General features: G+C 40.6%; 2 protein-coding genes across 2 annotated transcripts; one reads left to right on the top strand and one right to left on the bottom strand.

Moving 5' to 3' along the window:
* The first annotated feature begins 1,022 nt into the window (after positions 1–1,022).
* On the top strand, positions 1,023–20,505 carry LOC132608784 (protein DETOXIFICATION 18-like). The gene is made up of 7 exons (XM_060322528.1): positions 1,023–1,397; positions 2,191–2,744; positions 2,832–2,918; positions 3,010–3,066; positions 19,495–19,733; positions 19,849–19,967; positions 20,373–20,505. Exons 1-7 carry the CDS (start codon positions 1,122–1,124, stop codon positions 20,502–20,504), a joined length of 1,464 nt encoding a protein of 487 aa, XP_060178511.1. The 5' UTR covers positions 1,023–1,121; the 3' UTR covers position 20,505.
* A 652-nt stretch (positions 20,506–21,157) lies between these two features.
* Positions 21,158–23,555, bottom strand: LOC132608785 (uncharacterized). The gene is made up of 4 exons (XM_060322529.1): positions 23,345–23,555; positions 22,817–22,888; positions 22,106–22,188; positions 21,158–21,977 (listed from the first exon to the last, which is right to left on the bottom strand). Exons 1-4 carry the CDS (start codon positions 23,347–23,349, stop codon positions 21,169–21,171), a joined length of 969 nt encoding a protein of 322 aa, XP_060178512.1. The 5' UTR covers positions 23,350–23,555; the 3' UTR covers positions 21,158–21,168.
* Between the last annotated feature and the right edge of the window lie 233 nt (positions 23,556–23,788).

Here is a 23,788-nt window from a genome sequence, read left to right as displayed (position 1 = left end):
ACCGGCAGAAGCATACTTAAAAGTTTGCCTTACAAGCCAAAGCTACATATGTTTTATGTAACTTCGCCCAAATAGGCATAAATTCATTGAAACTTATGCCTTGCGAAAATACTATTATTTTTTACTCTACTGAGTTTTGAATCTAGAACCTCGGGGTATTTTCAGCCACCTTTTTAAGCGAAGTATAAAATTTAAAGACCAGCAAATTAATGGGAAAAAAATTAAAGACCAGTGCGTATGAAGGGCAATCGTGCAAATTGTCCCTTTCTTGTACTGAGTAAAAGCAAAATATCTTCTCTCAATTCTTGGCAGGGGGAAGCCCCATGACCGACTGAACCGAGGCTAGGGTAGATAGAGAAAGAGAAAATTTATTGAATGCTCGCGGGCATTTATTGATGTGTGGAATAATGAGATAAATCTCTATCCTGAATATGTTTTGTTTTTCAAAATGAACTTATACCACTAGACGGTGTGTATAGCGGCTTTTATTATTAATAATCTAATTTAATCCTCAATAGAGAGAAGTAGAAGCAAAGGGAGTTAAACCTTACCTTACCAGTCATATAACGAACTTCTGGATCTACTAATGAACAAGCGTGCAAAATTAAGTTTACATACGCATGACCTATAAGAAAATAGGCAAGCTCAATAAAAAAAAAAAAAGAGAAGAGAACTATTGTTTTCAGAGAAGAAAATAGTCGGAGATACTTTATTGAATTTAGTTAATGGCCATATAAAAACTTACAAATATAATTGGACTCAGTCCCACTAAACTACTAACAAGATTCCACTAAATAAATTCCCCTAAACTTTAGATCACAACTCTAGAAACTAGGAAAAATATCAGGAACTAAAAATAACAAAATAACAAGTGAAAGCTAAAAAATAGCTATGCTGCAGACTTTGTCCATATTAACATGTGACTGATGTTGTACAGCTTTAACGTACAGATCTCATATTGAATTCACAATGAAAATTTCACTATTCATCTCTTCTAAATATCTAGCATCTCTATAAAACCATCTGTTCATTACTTCTCCCAATCTATCGGTATCCAATTTGCTTTAGGATAATAATAACCCTATTTGGTCTAGTCTCATCAATTGCTTTCTGGTATATCAATGGCAAAGTCACCAAGTCACCAGTTACCACTAGCATTATCCAGTGAAAAATGGACAAACAGGTGGTGGAATAAGTTACTAGTATTAGCTTGTAATGATTTCTTCTATGAACACACGAAGCAGATAATGATTTCGTGGCCAATGATTGTTCTGTCGGGTAACTTCTTATTCACCAATCTTGTATCCATCATGTTCGCTGGTCACCTTGGCAAACTTGAACTTGCTGCCTCAAGTCTTGCTAATTCCTGGGCTACGGTCACTGGTTTCTCTTTCATGGTATACAACTAATTTCCTCTTAACACTGTTTGGATGGTTGTTACATATTGTATCATATTATATCAATTTGTGTTGTACTGTATCGTACTCTTTTGTTTCGAAGAATACAACGTTTGGACAGATTGTATCGTACTCCATCGTGATATAATGTCGCACATTAGCAATTCGAAGGATAAACCTACAAGGAAAGTAGGATACAGGGTAGAACTATTACAAAAAAATAGGGTAAATGATAAATAAGATTATTAGACAATAAGTAAAGATGAAATGAGAAAAAGAAATAAGGTAATGATGCGATCGCACCAAATCGGTGCTTATACGAAATAGAACTTTTCGTCGTTACAAATGATGATTTTAATGATACAATAATATTTAAGTAATAATAAAAAAATTGTATTTAAATAAGCAACACAGTACAATACAATAGGTAACAACCATACAAACAAGTTATGAGATTATATGCATTTAATTACTCGCTAACTCTGTGGTCCTTTGAAATACCAGAATTAGCGTAGTTCAGTAATATTTGAATTTTCGAGTAACACATAGTACATTATTTTGAGTTTTTCTAGATATTGAGAAGAGAAGAAGAAGGTGCCTGTAAACGTTGTCTTGGAGGTGCAAAACATGTATTTATAACACATTAGATGTCTATTAAAAGAACATACATATGATGTCTCTTTGAACAGATGCTTTCAACCGTCATCTTTTAAATTTAAAATTTAAAAATCCCCTTCCCTTCTCTATCATGCTGGAAAAATATATTCTAAACTTTTGTTAATTAACAATCTAGTTTGGATTAAGTGGCGCACTTGAGACATTATGCAGCCAAGCGTATAAAGCAAGAAGGTACAAGATGCTGGCGATACATCTGCAGACATCATGTATCATATCATTCTTCTCTTCAATTGTGATTGCTGTTATCTGGTGGTATTCCGATACAATTCTGATTAATTTCTTTCATCAAGATCGTGACATAGCTAAAGAAGCAGGGGTGTTCCTGAAATTTCTTATACCTGGATTGTTTGCATATGGTGTTTTGCAAAATGTTTTGAGATTTCTTCGAGCACAGTCAATTCTCGAGTCTATAGTTGGGATTCCATGGGCGTCTTTCGTTATCCACATTTGTATTATTCCGAATGCCTTGGTTCATTGGATAGGTCTTGGTTTTAAAGGAGCATCATTAGCAACATCTATTTCGATCTGGATTTCACTCCTCATGATGGGTCTATACCTGTTTTTCTCGAATAGATGCAACCATATCGTCTGGGATGGTTTCTCATTCGAGCCATTTCATCATATCCTTACATACTTGAAGCTGGCTTTGCCCTCTGCTGCCATAGTCTGGTAAGTGAACCATAATATTTAAAACTATAGGTCTTCCTTTGATCATGTTTCGCTACCATAATTTCTTAATTTGATGTACATACATAGTTTGGAGTACTGCGCTTTTGAGATTCTCGTGTTATTGGCTGGTTTGATGCCAAACCCGGAAACAACTACTTCCATAATTGCAATGAGGTAAGCTTCTTTGCCTTAGACTATTGCATTTTCACATTCATGAAGGATGAATCTTAGTCTAGCTGACATTCTTTTGGTTGTGACTTCTCAGTGTAAATACCGAAGCCATCGTCCACCTAATATTTTCCGGTGCATGCGTAGCTACAAGGTAATCTCCCATGCACCAATATGGTGTCATAACTATGATATCTGAGTTTAACTTTTATACATTGTTCGGTGGAAAAAATTCTTAAATTGTTAGGTTGGTAAGATATATAGGTAACTATCCATGATAAGTGATAAGCTATGTTATTTTGCGTTTTTGATGATTTGACAAAATTTATTTGAGGACCAAATATGTTTACAGAGGGAACAAATGAGGGACCAAATGTGATCAGGTTCTAGCTATTGAAAAGTCAACTCTATAGTTGTAAAGCTGCTGACACTCTATCAGTACAGTAGTGCAGAAGCACAACAACAGTGCAACAGTGTTGTAACTCGTTCAAGGCTTATGAGGGACCAGATGAAGAACTAGATAGGGACTAGATGTGATTAGTTCCCCTAGTCGTCGTACAGTCAACTCTACAACGGTAAATATTGTTGCACTGTACCGACTGGCAGTAGCACAGCAGCACAGCTGTATTATGCTAAGAGACCCAAGCAACAACAACAACAACATACCCAGTTGAATTCCACAGTTATCCCCACCTTGGTAGGAAGGCTGTTTCCGAAAGACCCTCGGCTCAAAAGAAAACAAGAAACCAAGGGGACAAAAGTCAGATATCGACAGGCATATCAAAGCAATGCGAAAATGAGAAAATAACAAGGCCAAAGAAGTCATGATAAAACAACATGGAGAGACAAGACCCAACACATAAAAGCAGGAGACATAGGGCAATAAAAGTAGAGCAAAGCTTCGCCTGCTAGTGCGACAGAAAAGCGAGACTACCTACTAGCCTTCTACCTTAATCTGAGCCCTCCACAACCTCCTATCTAAGGTCATGTCCTTAGTAATCTGAAACAACGCCAAGTCCTACCTAATCACCTCTCCCCAATATTTCTTTGGCCTTCCTCCACCTCTTCTAAAACCGTCCAAAGCCAACCTCTCATACCTCCTCACTAGGGCATCTATGCCTCTCCTCTTCACATGCCCAAACCATCTCAACCCCGCTTTCCGCATCTTATCCTCCACCGATGCCACTCCCACCTTGTCCCTGATTTCCTCATTCCTGATCCTATCTCTCCTAGTGTGCCTACACATTCACCGCAACATTCTCATTTCAACGACTTTTATCTTCTGCATGTGAGAGTTCTTGACTGACCAACACTCTGCTCCGTACAACAGATTCGATCTAACCACCACTTTGTAGAATTTGCCCTTAAGTTTTGGTGGCATTTTCTTTTCACACAACACTCCAGAAGCGAGCCTCCATTTCAACCATCCTGCACTAATACGATGTGTGACATCATAGTCAATATCCCCATTTTCTTGTAAAATAAACTCAAGATACTTGAAACTTCCTTTCTTTTGAATGACCTGAATACCAAGCTTCACTTCCACGTCAGCCTCCTGAGGTACGCCAATGAACCTGTACTCCAAGTACTCTGTTTTGGTCCTACTCAACTTGAATCCTTTAGAATCTAACATTTGTCTCCAATCCTCTAGCTTAGAGTTGACTCCTCTACGAGTCTCGTCTATCAAGACTATGTCATTCGTGAACAACATACACCATGGCACCTCACCTTGAATTTATCGCGTCAATCCATCTATCACCAAGGCAAATAGAAATAGGCTAAGGGTTGATCCCTGATGCAAACCCATCAGAAATGGGGAAGTGCTCTGAGTCTCCTCCTATAGTCCTCACTCTGGTTTTGGCTCCATTATACATGTCCTTGATCGTTATAATGTACGCTCAAGAAAACAATGAAATGTCCCTCTCACATCTCACATGACCTCATATAAATAACATGTTACAAGGGTAACCTCACGCTTGAAAAATCTAAAAATTTCATATATCTCAAAGTGCAACCCGTCGCCTCTTAAGGTGCTCTCAAGGCCAAAGCTACAACAAACAAGAAGAAACAGTTCTCAATCACTGAAGTTGTTTTAAATCCTTAGGTTTATTGAGTCTTTTTCTTTTGTTCTTATTTTGTATTCCTACATAGCTTTCAAAAAGTGTAAAAGTAGGACAGATCTTCTACCTTTCTGAGTCGTTCATTTGGCTAGAGTTAGTCAAGGTGTTTTTTCACAATAGAGTTATTGTAAAGGCCTTGCAACAGAGTTGTTGTAATGGGAAAGGATTAAGAGGTTAATTCCTATGTTTCAATAGGTTGTAATCTAAAAGTTACTCAGTTTAGAGGATTTGAGGAAATCTTGGAGCAGGTCGTGATTTTTAGTCCCTTGAGCAAAGGGTTTTCCACGTAAATATCTTGTGTTATTTACTTTCTGTCTTATGTAAGGGAGCAGATAGACAACCAGATTCTCTATACTATTTAGTGGACTCGTATATTCTATCAATTGGCATCAGAGCTGGTTCTTTCTAAAAAGTTAACACTTAGAAAGGATCTTCTTAATGGTTACTCTACCAAACCTAGAGGAAAGACAACCTAGCAAAAGACCACCAAGATTCAATGGAAAGTATTATGGATGATGGAAGATAAGGATACATGACTTCATCATGGCTGAATATTCTGAGTTAGGGGACATCATTTGTGATGGTTCGCATGTCCCTATGATGACTGATGAGGCCGGTGTTGCAAAAGCTCCAAAAACAAGGATGGAATATAATGAGACTGACAGAAAGGTTCTTGAAAAGAACTTCAAATCCAAGAAAATCCTCTTTTATGGTGTTGGATCGGATGAGTATAATCATATCTCATCAATGAAACTACAAAAGAAATTTAAGCAGCTCTTCAAACTGCTCATAAGGGAACTATTCAAGTGAAGCAGTCCAAAATAGACATGTTTACCGCATACTATGAACTTTTAAGATGAAGGATGGTGAGTCTATTCATGATATGCATACCATGTTCACCTCCAATCTCACCCCAATAATCTCCAAGCCTTTTCAACTAACATCCTCCAGTTTCACCTATAAAACCCGGCCTCCCTTAGATAATAAAAAGTGCGATGAGTCGATCAAAGGTCACTCTGAGTCCTCTGTTGAGCATTTTTTTAGGAAAATTATGCTGAAGGAGAAAAAAGGGGATCAAACATCTTAGAAAGTAAGGCTGAGATAATTGTAGCTGGGTTCATGGAAGCGGTTGAGAGGTTGAAGGGAAGGGAACAAGTGAGGGAACCAGTGCCTCAACTCAGGGAGAATCTGGTTCCTCTATGGTTAAGACTACCCCTATGTGGTATGGGACTCCAAGTTCCTCTAAGATTCATCGTAGAAACCACTCCCCAGCGTGCGTCAACCTTTATTGTGCTTCAAAGAGAGAAAAATTAAGAAAGGATAAATTAGCAGTGGTTGCTGAAGAGGGCCTAGTGCTGAGGTTCTGAAAACTCAAAAAGTGTTGAATGGAAGGGTGTTTGATCTTGAGATTGCTAAAAATCCTGGGATGAAAGAATTGATAGAGATACTTGAATTTAAAAAATGGAGTCATTTAAAAAAGAGGAGATTGTGGGAACCAGGAAACAGATGTTCACATTGGGCGCTCTTGAGGAATGTGAGTGTATGCCTAAGAAGGGTGGTGTTGGCAGCAGCTCCACGATCGCGAATTTGATTAATTCCCAGGAAAAAGGCAAATGAGGAGATTAACAGGTTGAAGGCTGAAAATGCCACTCTAAAGGCTGAGCTTCAGCAATTTGTAAAGGGAAGGAAGGAATCAGATGCCTTGGAGGATTTAAAAATAAAATACTCAGCTAAAAGCCGAGGTAGCAGACCTGTAGAAAAAGTGGAGCACCTGACATTGCAACTGGTCCAGGACCATAGGGCCACAAATGAATGAATCGACAAGTTGTTCAAGCAAATTCCTTGAGCTGGTCCTTTCGCTTAGTGTCACGACCCAGCCCCGTGGGCCGCGACTGGCACCCTACCTGGGTACCCAGACAAAATCGCACATTCATTATCAAATCCAAACTTATTTCCGATTTTTACGAAATCATATCAAACATAATTTGTATCAAAATATGTCTTAGGCGATCGCACAAATCAAAATGTCATATCGAATACAAACTGAGTGGCGGAATAGACATCGCCAATCAAAAGTGCAAACATAGGCATAAGGGCCATTTGGGGCCATCATAACAAACGGACCGCTTTAAGACCAGAAAACAAAATCAGACAAACACATATAGGACCCTCGCCCCACATATATGACTACAGGCCTCTACGAACTCAAAACAAAGACATATGGCGAGACAGGGCCCCGCCGTATCCAAATAGTCAAATGTACAGAATATATACATAGCAAAAGGGAGTTTGTACCAAAAGTGGACCCCGAGTCAAGAAGGAGTACTCCGAAGTAGCAAAGAGTGAAGCCTACAGTGGAGGATCACCAATATCTGCACCTGCGGGCATGAAACGCAGCCCCCGAAGAAAGGGGGTCAGTACGAAATATGTACTGAGTATGTAAAGCACGGAGTACAGAAATATGGGCCAAAACCGAAAGCAAATCAGATGACAAAGTGGAGTACAAATCAGTATGTCAAAATCCGTATCAAAATCATATACGTATACATAATGCAAACGAAATCATGCAAACGCTTAAGAACGTGGTCGCCACTCCGACGCTGGCGCCACACACAGCATAACACCAGAAGGTTTCAAATCTCCGTACATCCCCGATCACAAACACAAACATAGGTGAGCGTATCGCATCACGAGCCGTATCACATCATAACTCCAAACGGAACCCGGCCCTATGGCGAAGCCTCGGGAACCGCAACACAGCATACGGCCGAATTATAATAGGGCGCACGAATCATAACCGGCCCGGGAACCGGTGAACGAAGTCATAATAGGGCACGAGCGGAGTCGTGAGCAAACAAATGCAATACATATTTCAAAATAGTCTTTCGAAACATAATAGTTTCATAAGTCATTCCATAGTACAAAATAATCGAATACTTAGTCGATACGAAGATTCGTTTTACAAAATGTTTCCAAAATAGTACGTATGGCTCAAAACGTAACTTAGCATATCATAATATTCAAAACATCTCGTAGGAGGAAGTTCTAAAACCGAAAGTATCATATCAAACTTTATTCAAAAGGACAGCCCAATAAGACAAATAGGGCGTCTCGGGGTTAGCGGGCCCACCTCGAGTCAAATTGAGGTGGCGAACATAATTTACGAACATTTAGGGGCCAAAAGTTCATACATAATCATTTCCAAGTTACCCGACCACATTTCGATAGGTTTCGGACGATTGGTGGCATTCTAGCCAAAATAGAGCCCTTAGGCTTCAATTGAATTGAATGAATAGTAACTTTTCTGTGGATCGGGTTTCGAGGAGCAGAAATGCTCCGGAAGTTCCAATATTCGCCTATCACACTAAGACATGCCAAACGAAGAAGTGGGAAGCTTTACATACCTTACAGACGTCTTATGCTCTCCCGGAAATCAAGTCCCGTTTCGTCCGAAATCTGCAAATGGTCAAAGTTACCAATTTGAGATTCTTAGGCTTAAAAATGCCATTAACTTCATTTTTGTCTACCAAAATTTCGGCAGCACTTCCCCTATAAATCTAACATCCCCGAGACTTAGCTCGGCTCAAAATACATCCACAACAACAGCCCACACATCATCAAACAACACAAATCATAATCAACCACTCTAGCTTCAAAGTTCTACCTTATTACCTAAGTTGGCAACTTTCATTCAAACTTCCAAAACTCCAATCTATATCTACATAATTGTATTCATTTACTCATTCAAGATTATTCAATCACACCCCAAATATATTCCAAACCATATACGAAAGTTCCCGAAATTCATTATTTTCCATATTTCATTCAAAACATCAAAAGTCACGACAAACATTCTAACTTGCGTCGTTTCATTCCGAATTCATTAACATCAACCATAAATCATATTTAAAGTCTTTAGCTCCCTAGATATACAATGATATACACAAATATACCAAAGGTGTATACTTTCCGATAACGTTCCGAAATCATTTTCCAACGCCAATCCAATTCATTAATCAATCATTTACGTCCTAAATGTTACAACGACGCTACAAACCAACTAAACAAGATAAAATCCCTATGCCCTTGCACCTCATGTAGCTCACGGCTACAACACCACCCACACACACACACACGGTTTTCTACACACAACCAAGTTACGGGATTCTCGTCTATTCTCAATCCTTAACATATTCATATCAATTCCATAACATTAAAGTGTAAGAATTCTCACCTTTTCTTGAAAACCCGACTTGTCGCAAACGTGGTTCTTGTGCCAAACTAATTATACCCCGTTGAAGAGGGTCTTGAGTACTTCACAACTATGTAGAAACTAAGATTTTTGGATTAATCAACAAGGCTAGAAAATTATTTTTGTTGGACAAGGGGTTCTCGGCCGAGTGATGTTCTTGGCTCAAAGTTGAGTTATAATTTTTTTTTTGTGTGATAAGTCTAAGTGTTATATCCATATATATCCAAAACAATGAGTCATGTGCATAGCACATGACACTTAACAATGGGTTTGGGCCAAGCCAATGTGGCTGGCCACCCCAAGGACTTGGGCCTCAATTCTTGCTTCAACTTTCTTGGCCCAATTCACTACATGCCCCGTTTTGTAATTCTCGAAACTAATTTCCGAAATTCCAAATTTACCCTCGGCCTTCCCCGATGTCTTAACATTAATGATTCCATAACCAACATAGTCATATTCACAAAAATCAAAATATTTCCTTATAACACACAAGTCTTGATTATTTCTCGATTTCCAATTATCCGAAAACACGGGACATAACATTCACCCCCCCTTAAGAACATTCGTCCCCGAATGTTAAATAAATCCTATGAAGGCTCACAAACATAACGGGAAAACCATTTTTATAAATAGCACACCTGGTCCATCCGTTCATTAATACAACAAATACAAAAGTCTAGATTACAAGAGGCGTAGGGAATAAATGGGGGAATCTCTTCTTCATCTCATCCTCCGCCTCCCAAGTCATCTCTTCCCGATTATTATTGCGCCATAGAACTTTGACAGAAGGCACCTCCTTAGTGCGCAATCTCCTTACCTGCCGATCCAGAATAGACACAGGCTGCTCGTCATAAGACAACTGCTCTGTCACCTGAAGGTCATCTACTGGGAATATCCTGGAAGGATCACCAATGCACTTCCGCAGCATAGACACATGAAATACAGGGTGTACAGCCTCCAAATCGGATGGTAAGTCTAGCTCGTAGGCGACTGCGCCTATTCTCCGAACAATCTGATACGGCCCAATATACCGCGGGCTCAACTTACCCTTTCTGCCAAATCTCATAACACCCTTCATGGGCGACACCTTCAGGAATACCCAGTCGCCAATCTGGAACTCTAATGGTCGACGTCGTCTATCAGCATAAGCTTTCTGTCGACTCTGAGCCGCCAATAATCGTTCCCGAATAAGCTTTACCTTGTCTACAGCTTCCTGGATCACATCTGGCCCAATCAACTTAGTCTCGCCCACGTCAAACCAGCCAATAGGAGATCTACATCTCCTGTCATAAAGGGCCTCGTACGGAGCCATCTGAATGCTGGAGTGATAACTGTTATTGTAGGCAAACTCGATAAGCGGCAAATGATCATCCCAGCTGCCCCTGAAATCAATAACGCAGGCCCGCAACATATCCTCGAGCGTCTGAATAGTGCGCTCGGCCTGCCCGTCGGTCTGAGGATGAAAAGTTGTACTGAGGCTCACCTGAGTCCCTAATCCCTCCTGAAATGACCTCCAGAAATTAGCTGTAAACTGGGCACCTCGGTCAGTAATAATAGATACAGGGACTCCGTGAAGTCTGACTATCTCTCTGATATATAATCTGGCATAGTCCTCAGCCGAATAAGTAGTCCGGACCGGAAGGAAATGGGCTGATTTCGTTAGCCTGTCCACCATAACCCAAATAGAGTCGTACCTGCGTAGAGTACGCGGAAACCCAACAATGAAGTCCATATTAATCATCTCCCATTTCCAGGCTGGAATCTCCATCTCCTGTAACAATCCACCGGGCTTTTGATGCTCGATCTTAACTTGCTGGCAGTTCGAGCACTGACTAACAAACTCAGCAATATCTTTCTTCATGCCGTCCCACCAATACAAACACCTGAGATCCTGATACATCTTAGTGGAACCAGGATGAACAGAATACCGTGCATTATGTGCCTCGCCCATAATCTGCCGCCGTAAGCCCGCAACATCCGGTACACAGAATCTGCCGTCGTACAATAACACTCCTTCAGGCGAGATTTCAAACTGAGCCTTTGCTTTACTAAGGGCCACATCTCTGTACTGAATCAAAAGAGGGTCTTTAAACTGGCAATGCTTTACCTCCTGAATAATAGATGACTCAGCAACTGGACGAACAGAAAGCCCAGAATCTCCAGAATCCACCAAACGAACTCCGAGGCTGGCCAGCTGATGAATATCACGAACCAAATCTCTCTTATCAGATGGAACATCAGCCAGACTGCCTACGGACTTGCGGCTAAGCGCGTCAGCTACCACATTGGCTTTCCCCGGATGGTACAGAATATCAACGTCGTAGTCCTTTAGTAACTCAAGCCATCTCCGCTGCCGCAAATTTAGTTCCTTCTGCTTAAAAATGTACTGGAGACTTTTGTGGTCCGTATAGATATCAACATGGACCCCATATAAATAATGCCGCCAAATCTTCAAAGCATGAATCACTGCGGCCAACTCAAGATCATGAGTGGGATAGTTCTTCTCGTGCGGTCTGAGCTGTCGGGAAGCATAGGCTATGACTCGACCGTGCTGCATCAATACACATCCTATCCCAATACCAGAGGCGTCACAATAGACAACATACCCGTCAGATCCCTCTGGAAGAGCCAAAACTGGTGCTGTAATCAATCTCTCTTTCAGCGTCTGAAAGCCGCGCTCGCAGGCATCTGTCCACTGGAATTTTGCTGCTTTCTGGGTAAGCCTCGTCAGTGGTGCTGCAATAAAAGAAAACTCCTCCACGAACCTGCGATAATACCCGGCCAATCCAAGAAAACTGCGCACCTCTGTCGGAGTAGTAGGCCTGGGCCAATTCTGCACGGCCTCAATCTTCTGCGTATCGACCCGAATACCATCTGCGCCGACAATATGGCCCAAGAATGCCACAGAAGTTAACCAGAATTCACATTTAGAGAATTTAGCATATAACTTCTGCTGACGGAGAATACCCAGTACCGTCCTCAAATGATCTGAATGCTCCTCGGCTGATCGCAAGTAAATCAGAATGTCATCAATAAACACAATAACAAACATGTCCAGAAAAGGCCGAAATACCCGATTCATCAGATCCATAAATACCGCTGGAGCATTAGTCAGCCCGAAAGACATAACTCTGAACTCGTAATGCCCGTACCGGGTCCTGAAAGCAGTCTTCGGGATATCTGACTCCCGCACTCGCACCTGATGATAACCTAAGCGCAGATCTATCTTTGAAAAATATTTAGCACCCTGCAGCTGATCAAACAAATCATCAATCCGGGGGAGGGGATATTTATTCTTTATAGTCACCTTATTCAGCTGCCGCTAGTCGATACACATCCGCAATGACCCATCTTTCTTTCTGACAAACAATACCGGCGCTTCCCAGGGTGATGTGCTGGGTCTGATAAAGCCCTTATCCAACAAATCTTTCAGCTGCTCCTTCAACTCTTTCAACTCAGCTGGTGCCATCCTGTACGGAGGAATAGATATAGGCTGTGTATCCGACATCGGCTCTATAGTAAAATCAATCTCCCGCTCAGGCGGAAGGCCAGGAAGCTCGTCAGGAAATACATCTGGAAACTCACTGACGACCGGAACAGACTGAAGGGTAGGTATCTCCGCTGCAGTATCGTGCACACGAACCAAATGATAGATATAACCCTTCTGGATCATCTTCTTAGCCTTGAGGTATGAAATAAACTTACCCCTCGGCGATGCTGTAGATCAAAACCACTCTATGACTGGTTCCCCTGGAAACTGAAAACGGACTACCTTTTTCTGGCAGTCGACATTAGCATAACAGGAAGACAACCAGTCCATACCCATAATGACATCAAACTCAAACATGTCTAACTCTATCAGATTAGCCTTAGTGCTACGATCATAAATGGTCACAGAACAATCCCTATAGATCTGTCTCGCTACAATAAAATCCCCAACCGGCGTAGCTACCTCAAATGGCTCTATAGGCTCAGACACTATCCCAATCTTACTAGCAACGAGCGGGGAAATATATGATAAAGTAGAGCCAGGGTCAATCATGCATATACAGATCTGGAGAAAACCAGTAATGTACCTGTGACGACATTTGGCGAAGCCTCCTGATCCTGGCGGCTGACCAAAGCATATATGCGGTTCGAGGGACCGCTAGAACCTGAAACGCCACCGCGGCCTCGACCGCGTCCTGCCGGTGCTGGCATACCTCGCCCTCCAGGGCGTGCAACAGATGGAGCAGATGAAGAACCGGCGGCTGACCCTGTCGGCTGAGCCACACTACCAGAACCGCTAGCCAACGGACAGTCTCTCATAAAGTGGCCCTGACCACCACAAGAAAAGCAAGCTCAAGTAGCTCGATAACACTCCCCAGGATGAGACTTCCCGCAATGAGGACAACGGGGCCTGGGTGGTCTGGCCTGGCTGGGACCCCTGGATACCTGTGAACCTACCGCTCTGGAGCTCTGACCGGCCCCAGACGGTCCCGCACTATCAAATCTCCGGCTGCCTGACTGAGTACTCCGGCCGGACGGAGGAAACTGTCTATCTGACTGCTGCTGCTGAGGCTGTCCGCCTCGAGAATCTCCAGAATAACCTGCGGACCTAGCCCTCTTGGGCGGCCTCCTATCTCTATCTCTGCCAGAAGGATCAGACCTGCGGCGGTCCTCCATACCCATCGCATAGGCCTGAAGTCGGGCAATGTCCATGTCTGTCTGCAATGACATTGCCATACAGCCATCAACCAAATATCGATCCAATCCCATAACATATCTGTGCATCCGATCGGACATATCTGCTACCACGGCCGGTGCATATCGGGCCAGAGAATCAAACTCAAGATTATACTCGCGAACACTCCGACCCCTCTGCTGCAGACGTAAGAATCGATCAGCCCGCGCCCGCCGTAACTCTGGGGGCAAAAAGTGGCGGGTGAATGTTGTCACAAATTGATCCCAAGTGGCTGGAGGGGCACCCTCTCCCCTAGACAGCTCCCAAGTCTCGTACCAGTGGGTAGCCACATCTCGAAGTCTGTGCGAAGCCAGCTCGACCGACTCGGTCTCTGAAGCCCTGACCAAGTCCAGTGAGCGTCGCATCCCCCGAATAAAGTCATGGGGGTCCTCGTCGGGCTTAGACCCGAAAAACTCTGGAGGGCCACATAATAGAAACTCCCGAACTCTCAGGCTGTCCCGCCTGTCATCGTCATCATCGTCCCTCCGCCCGCGTCTGCGAGCCTGTCCTGCTACCAGTGTAGTCAACAACTGTACAGCCTCTCTCAGGGTCCTATCCTCCGCCCCTGGCTGAGGAGCTGGAGTCTCAGGAGCGGGTACACGGACCTCTGGAGCTGCTGAAGGTCCTGCTCCAGGTTGTACTAGTAGGGGTGTAGCAGACCCCTCAGAATGAGGCACAACCTCGGGCAAATCATAAACACGAGCCCGGGTAGCTCGCTGTGCCTGACTAGTCTCTCCCATCCTCGCTTTGCCTTCTGGGCCGTCGTTGCCTTTTTCGGAGGCATCACTGCAAACACAATAGCGAGTCAGATCAAAATCATCCTAACAACACAGCTCTATCGCACGATCTAAGATTCCAAAAAAAGTAACATCCTAAATGCCCTGTAGCTTCCTGTTTATAGATGCGGTGCACAACACATCGATAAACGAGACTCTACGAGACACGGCCTGTAGACATTCCGAGGACAAACTGCTTTGATACCACTTTTGTCACGACCCAGCCCCGTGGGCCGCGACTGGCACCCTACCTGGGTACCCAGACCGAATCGCACATTCATTATCAAATCCAAACTTATTTCCGATTTTTACGAAATCATATCAAACATAATTTGTATCAAAATATGTCTTAGGCGGTCGCACAAATCAAAATGTCATATCGAATACAAACTGAGTGGCGGAATAGACATCGCCAATCAAAAGTGCAAACATAGGCATAAGGGCCATTTGGGGCCATCATAACAAACGGACCGCTTTAAGACCAGAAAACAAAATCAGACAAACACATATAAGACTCTCGCCCCACATATATGACTACAGGCCTCTACGAACTCAAAACAAAGACATATGGCGAGACAGGGCCCCGCCGTACCCAAATAGTCAAATGTACAGAATATATACATAGCAAAAGGGAGTTTGTACCAAAAGTGGACCCCGAGTCAAGAAGGAGTACTCCGAAGTAGCAAAGAGTGAAGCCTACAGTGGAGGATCACCAATATCTGCACCTGCGGGCATGAAACGCAGCCCCCGAAGAAAGGGGGTCAGTACGAAATATGTACTGAGTATGTAAAGCACGGAGTACAGAAATATGGGCCAAAACCGAAAGCAAATCAGATGACAAAGTGGAGTACAAATCAGTATGTCAAAATCCGTATCAAAATCATATACGTATACATAATGCAAACGAAATCATGCAAACGCTTAAGAACGTGGTCGCCACTCCGACGCTGGCGCCACACACAGCATAACACCAGAAGGTTTCAAATCTCCGTACATCCCCGATCACAAACACAAACATAGGTGAGCGTATCGCATCACGAGCCGTATCACATCATAACTCCAAACGGAACCCGGCCCTATGGCGAAGCCTCGGGAACCGCAACACAGCATACGGCCGAATTATAATAGGGCGCACGAATCATAACCGGCCCGGGAACCGGTGAACGAAGTCATAATAGGGCACGAGCGGAGTCGTGAGCAAACAAATGCAATACATATTTCAAAATAGTCTTTCGAAACATAATAGTTTCATAAGTCATTCCATAGTACAAAATAATCGAATACTTAGTCGATACGAAGATTCGTTTTACAAAATGTTTCCAAAATAGTACGTATGGCTCAAAACGTAACTTAGCATATCATAATATTCAAAACATCTCGTAGGAGGAAGTTCTAAAACCGAAAGTATCATATCAAACTTTATTCAAAAGGACAGCCCAATAAGACAAATAGGGCGTCTCGGGGTTAGCGGGCCCACCTCGAGTCAAATTGAGGTGGCAAACATAATTTACGAACATTTAGGGGCCAAAAGTTCATACATAATCATTTCCAAGTTACCCGACCACATTTCGATAGGTTTCGGACGATTGGTGGCATTCTAGCCAAAATAGAGCCCTTAGGCTTCAATTGAATTGAATGAATAGTAACTTTTCTGTGGATCGGGTTTCGAGGAGCAGAAATGCTCCGGAAGTTCCAATATTCGCCTATCACACTAAGACATGCCAAACGAAGAAGTGGGAAGCTTTACATACCTTACAGACGTTTTATGCTCTCCCGGAAATCAAGTCCCGTTTCGTCCGAAATCTGCAAATGGTCAAAGTTACCAATTTGAGATTCTTAGGCTTAAAAATGCCATTAACTTCATTTTTGTCTACCAAAATTTCGGCAGCACTTCCCCTATAAATCTAACATCCCCGAGACTTAGCTCGGCTCAAAATACATCCACAACAACAGCCCACACATCATCAAACAACACAAATCATAATCAACCACTCTAGTTTCAAAGTTCTACCTTATTACCTAAGTTGGCAACTTTCATTCAAACTTCCAAAACTCCAAATCTATATCTACATAATTGTATTCATTTACTCATTCAAGATTATTCAATCACACCCCAAATATATTCCAAACCATATACGAAAGTTCCCGAAATTCATTATTTTCCATATTTCATTCAAAACATCAAAAGTCACGACAAACATTCTAACTTGCGTCGTTTCATTCCGAATTCATTAACATCAACCATAAATCATATTTAAAGTCTTTAGCTCCCTAGATATACAATGATATACACAAATATACCAAAGGTGTATACTTTCCGATAACGTTCCGAATCATTTTCCAACGCCAATCCAATTCATTAATCAATCATTTACGTCCTAAATGTTACAACGACGCTACAAACCAACTAAACAAGATAAAATCCCTATGCCCTTGCACCTCATGTAGCTCACGGCTACAACACCACCCCCACACACACACACGGTTTTCTACACACAACCAAGTTACGGGATTCTCATCTATTCTCAATCCTTAACATATTCATATCAATTCCATAACATTAAAGTGTAAGAATTCTCACCTTTTCTTGAAAACCCGACTTGTCGCAAACGTGGTTCTTGTGCCAAACTAATTATACCCCGTTGAAGAGGGTCTTGAGTACTTCACAACTATGTAGAAACTAAGATTTTTGGATTAATCAACAAGGCTAGAAAATTATTTTTGTTGGACAAGGGGTTCTCGGCCGAGTGATGTTCTTGGCTCAAAGTTGAGTTATAATTTTTTTTTTGTGATAAGTCTAAGTGTTATATCCATATATATCCAAAACAATGAGTCATGTGCATAGCACATGACACTTAACAATGGGTTTGGGCCAAGCCAATGTGGCCGGCCACCCCAAGGACTTGGGCCTCAATTCTTGCTTCAACTTTCTTGGCCCAATTCACTACACGCCCCGTTTTGTAATTCCCGAAACTAATTTCCGAAATTCCAAATTTACCCTCGGCCTTCCCCGATGTCTTAACATTAATGATTCCATAACCAACATAGTCATATTCACAAAAATCAAAATATTTCCTTATAACACACAAGTCTTGATTATTTCTCGATTTCCAATTATCCGAAAACACGGGACATAACACTTAGCCTCCTATTTCCTTAATCCCTATGTCTTCATTTCTAAAACCCATGTTTCCTTGTTCTAAAGCCTGTTCAATCTTTCCAATCCTTGTTATAATGACTGTGGTGCTCCTATTTGTTTAATTAACATATTGTGTGCTGAAGAATTTACTAAGTTTTTGTTGGTATTAAATTGGGCATTATCTTTCTCTTTATGCAATGATATTCAACCTTGTTTGTCTTGTTGTTTCTCATGTTAATGTTGCCCCAATGGCCATGAGTTAACGTTGTTGAACTTCTTTTTGCTTGTGCTGCTGTATTCACTCTTTCCAATGATGCCAAAAGGGGGAAGTACTCATGGGGGTTGATAGTTGGTTGCTGCTGCTAATATGTTGCTGATAATATGTTATCATATTAGAAGATAAGTCTGTTTCTCAGAGGGAACAAGTAGGGATCTGGTTCTCAGGGAGAATATCAACTTATGTGTTTGTCATCATAAAACAAAAGAAAATTGATAAGCTCTGCTATCTCGTGTTTTGATGATTTGACAAACTGTTTCTCACGGAGAGCAAGTAGGGATCTGGTTCCAGGGGATATATCAATTATGTGTTTGTCATCATCAAAAAGAGAGAAATTGATAAGTTATTCTATTTTTGTGTTTTGATGATTTGATAAAAATTATTCGAGGACCAGATATGTTTACAAAGAGAACAAATGAGAGACCAGATGCGATTAGATTCTAGCTATATAAAAGTCAACTCTACAGCTGTAAAGTTGCTGACACTGTAGCAGTGCAGCAGTGCAGAAGCACAATAGCAGTGCAGTGGTGTTGCATCTCGTTCAAGGCTTATGAGGGACCAGATGAAGAACTAGATAGGGACCAGATGTGATCAGTTCCTTAGTCGTCCTATATAGCTTTCGGGAAGTGTAAAAATAGCACAAAGCTTCAACCTTTCTGAGTTATTTACTTGGCTAGAGTTAGTCAAGGTGTGTTCTTTGCAATAGAGTTATTTTAAAGGCCTTGCAATAGAGTTGTTGTAGGGGTAGGGATTATGTGGCTAATTAATAGGTTGCAATAGGTTGTAATATGAAAGTTTCTCTGTTTAGTGAAGTTTGAGGAAATCCTGCTGGAGTAGGTCGTTGTTTTTAATCCCTTGAGCAAGGAGTTTTCCACGCAAATATCTCATGTTATTTACTTTTTGTATTGCGTCAGGAAACAAATAGAGAATCACACTGTCTGATGGACTCGTATATTCTATCAACAAGTTAGATTAGTTAAAGATAGGGGTGAATTGCTACAACTGGTTAACATGCATGCATATATAATGTACTAGGGGTAATGATTGTTACATTGTAAATGTACGTAAGTTAAATCCTTTTATGTCTGATGGACTCGTATATTCTATCAATAATTTAGATTAGTTTACAAAAAATATAGGGGTGAATTGCTACAACTCGTTAACATATATGCATATATAATGTACTAGGAGTAACGATTATTACATTGTAAATGTATGTAAGTTAAATCTTCTTCTTATTATCCCTCAATTTATCAGTGATACCAAATTAATGTGTATATCTAATAAATATGCAGCACCAGAGTTGCAAACGAGTTAGGAGCTGGAAATCCGGACAGAGTTAAACATGTTGTGTCTGTTACTCTCGTGAAATCTATTATTATAGGTCTTGCTATTTGGTTGACTCTATTGTATTATCATATTACCTGGGCTGGCCTCTTCAGTGATAGAGCAGAGATAATTAACAAATTTGCCTCCATGACACCTCTTCTTTTAATATCCAATATATTCGATATCTCTCAAGGAATTTTATCAGGTCAGATTTTTGTTTCTATAATATTCGTGATATTGTATGTGTGTATTATGTATATATATGTAATAGTTTTGGCATTCACAATAAACTTAATAAAATTGTACATTGAATTGATCAGGGGTGGCTAGAGGATTGGGGTGGCAGCGTTGTGCTATGTGCATCAACTTGGGAACATTATATTTCATCGGCATGCCAATAGCATGCCTCATTGCTTTCAAGTTCAACCTACAGACTCAGGTAATTCAAGTGCAGCCATGCTTTCATTCCATTCCATTGAACCCACGTAGTTCGTCGATCAAACCAACAATTCTGTTCTCAAAGTAATAAAGAGAGTCTTTTTCTAGTTAGACTTCTATCAATGGAATGAAAGAATCGTCCCTTCCTAAACACACACAGACACGAACGCACGCTCGCACGCACATATATATATATATATATATATATATATATATATATATTACACGTCGAAGAATAATATTTGGTTCGCGGTTGAACCCTGTTGCACACGGGCTTCCGTCTGTGCCATATCATGTGGTTTTTCCACCAAATTTCGCTTGCTTTAATATATTTAATAACAATTAATATAGAATTGAGGTATAGTTTATTGATTAAAGCTTTTTTTTTTGACAAAATATGATGCAGGGTTTATGGATTGGCTTGATATGTGCTCTAGGTTGCCAAGCGTCTGGCTCATTGCTACTGATATTGTTAACCAGATGGAAAAAAGTAGAGGGCTCAAAAAATAGCAATAGAGAAACTGAACTTCTAGCTTAATTTGTTCATTGGCCACTGGTGGCCATCTCTTCTTCTCCGTATAGACTTATGCTTTGGATTTAGGAATTTGCCTTTTATAATTGTCTAACATCCTAATTTTGGTACTCCAGAAATATGTGGATCAATGGTTGTCATCTCCTTAAAGCAAATAATAACTTGTCACTTAAGAAAAAAAAAAAAAAAAAAAAAAAAAAGAAAAAAAACTTGTCAATTATTCCTTTTGTTCATAACAAGTTGTCGAATGATGTCACTCCAGAAAGACTTGTTCGAATTAGAAAATACAGAGAAAAAGAGGTCCAAACAAGGCAATAAAGAGAAGAAAGCGAGAAAGTTGAAAAAACATAACAGTTGAGATCACACTCTCCTCTTTAACATATTTTCGCCATCTCTTCTTGTACATTTTTCCATGTCCATAAATGCCACTGATTCAAATCCCAAGGTGGATCAATCCAAGAATGAGAAACAACTAAAGATTGGTAATGCTGATGATCATATTTCACCTTACAGATTCGCATATATATCCTCTCAAGATATACATACAATTTGATATAGTACTTGTGTTTGTTTGGTATGCCAGTTGACAGAAAATGTCCAGAAAGTCTTTTTCCTTGAAATTGACATTATTCAGTGTTCTGTCACATTGTTCTGAAATTGAAATTCATGTTTACCTATTTGGAGCTATTGAAAAAATGATTCCTAAATACACAAGAGAAACAGAGTAAAGAAAAATCCCTATTAGGAGGCAAAGTTGATAGCGATTTGGCTCTCCATCCTCATCACCATGAAAATCCTGATGATTTTCATTATCAACAACAGGAGCATCACCTTCCTCTTCCCCCATTTCATTATCAACATCAGGAGCATCACCTTCCTCTTCCCCCATTTCATTATTAACATCAGGAGCATCACCTTCCTCTTCTCCTATTTCATTATCAACATCAGGAGCAGGTTCTGCCACTTCGCTTTGATCAGCAACACCACCACTTAGTTGTTCTTCCTCGGTACCAACATCACCACTTTCACCTTCCTCTTCCCCCATTTCATTATTAACATCAGGAGCATCACCTTCCTCTTCTCGTATTTCATTACCAACATCAGGAGCAGGTTCTGCCACTTCGCTTTGATCAGCAACACCACCACTTAGTTGTTCTTCCTCGGTTCCAACATCACCACTTTCACCTTCCTCTTCTTCCATAGGAAGTTGTTCTTCCTTGGTTGTCTGTCCATCAGGGATATCTGCTCTATAAGCAAACACAAGCAGATTCACGGGACTGAAGTTGCTTGTGGCCAACTGCAACTCTGCCACTGTATAGAGTTTGGCACGTATTGGGATTTTGAACTTGTTGGAGAAACTTCTTCCTTTTGACATTTTCAGAGTCATGGTTGGTGCAGGTGGCAATTGCCATGAGAAAATCAGTGGAGGAGAGTCACTGCAGGAGGAATCCAGGGTATCATATTGAGCAGCTAATGCACCTGTGGTCATTGAATAATAGCTTTTAATTTACAGCTTTATAGGCAGGGAAAGGGTAATGCGCAGGCACTTTATACTGTCCAAGAACAGAAGTACATAGGAATAGAATGAAGAAGTACTATCTGATCACCTTGGGGTGCACTAATTGGAGACTGATGAGTCCAAACAGCAATGAAGACTGCTGCGCCAATTACAGCTAGTGCAGCTCCAACCCTGATTATTAGGAAAGACGTAAGTGTCAAGCAGGAGGCAACGACCTAAGTATCAAGTAGGAGTCAAACCAAAAATACCATCTACACTTTGAATCCAGATACTTTACCATAAGCTGTTTATATTTAGAAAGCTCTCAGGTCATAATAAATTTGACAGTGTGACAGTTTAAACCTTTGATATATTCACTAAACAGATAACTCACAGGTCATGTAGATAAACGAAGATTCACTAGATATAAGTAAAATACTCCCTCTTGCTTATCAATTCACATAAAAAGATTTACATATCCACGTTGTGATCAAGAACACATAATCCAAGAAGTATTTTAAATCATAATTGAGTTGATCACCTCCTAAAGTAAGAGAAATCACAGCGACAAGCATCTATTGTCAAACGACAGATTAGCAAAAACCACAGAAGGCAAGACATACTGCACCAATTTCAAACTTATATCTAGAGCAGAGATCTTACTACACATTAACTATGCATTGAAGGCTTGGAGCAGTGGAAAAATCTCATCCAGTGTAAATCACTGAGGGCATGACATAGATTTTGAAGGATCAAAGTTTGCATCCAAATACAAACTAGAAATAAAGAAGAAGAGGCAAGAACAAGAAATATATCATACCTCATTATAAGATTCTCCAAGCGACTAAAGACATCTGCCAGTGGTCCAGATAGTAGGTTCTGACTCAGATTTCTGCATCAAAATGACAAATGTTAGGACTTGAGGATCAACTAACTGAATCTGCTTATTGGTGCCTGGGACCCAATTACATCAATACTACCTACGGGAACACATACTAACAAAAGACTAAATGGTGCACTTGGTTGAAAATTGAGTGGTGAACCCATGCTCCAGAAATCCTAGATTCGCCTCTGATTAACAACATCCACAATGATTCCGTGATGTTATCCCGGAGAACTTTACATGACTCAAATTAAATCGAAAAAATTACCCAAACTCTAATCTATAAAAAAATTAAATAGCTAAGATGTTACATAAAATCTACTGAACATATTATTAAGACAAGTTCTAATAATCTACCCTAATTAGTGAAATCATAAAGACAAGCATCTACTGTTAAACGACAGATTAACATAAACAACAAAATACAAACTTGGAAAAGTTAAAAAAAAAATATATATATCATACCTCATTATAACTGCCAGTGGTCCAGATAGTTTCTGACTAAGATTTCTGCATCAAAATAACAAATGTTAGGATCAAATAACTGAATCTGCTTAATGCTTTGAGTAAAATTGTTACATGCTAAATTTCTATATCCCTCAAAACAAGAAGGGAAGTTCACGAGATAGACTACACAAAGTTGTTAAACAAGTCGTTATAACCGCCAACGCGCGGGAAAGTAAATTCTTTTCTTTTCCTATAGTAGTATTTATAAAATCTGGACGTATGTATGCAAGATAATTATTACATATAATTCTATTATTTATTCCCTTGGTTCATTTTTACTTGTCCATTATGAATTTTGCACACCTCTTACGAAATAATAAATGAAGTGCCCAATTCATAATGATATCCATATAATTGGTGCATATATTTTTAGTGGATTTAAAAAAATGATTTGAAATGAGT

The sequence above is a fragment of the Lycium barbarum genome, chromosome 9, assembly GCF_019175385.1.
Source record: "Lycium barbarum isolate Lr01 chromosome 9, ASM1917538v2, whole genome shotgun sequence".
NCBI lineage: Eukaryota > Viridiplantae > Streptophyta > Magnoliopsida > Solanales > Solanaceae > Lycium > Lycium barbarum.
The sequence above is the reverse complement of the archived record's forward strand: the minus strand, read 5'-3'. Positions and strand labels throughout refer to the sequence as shown.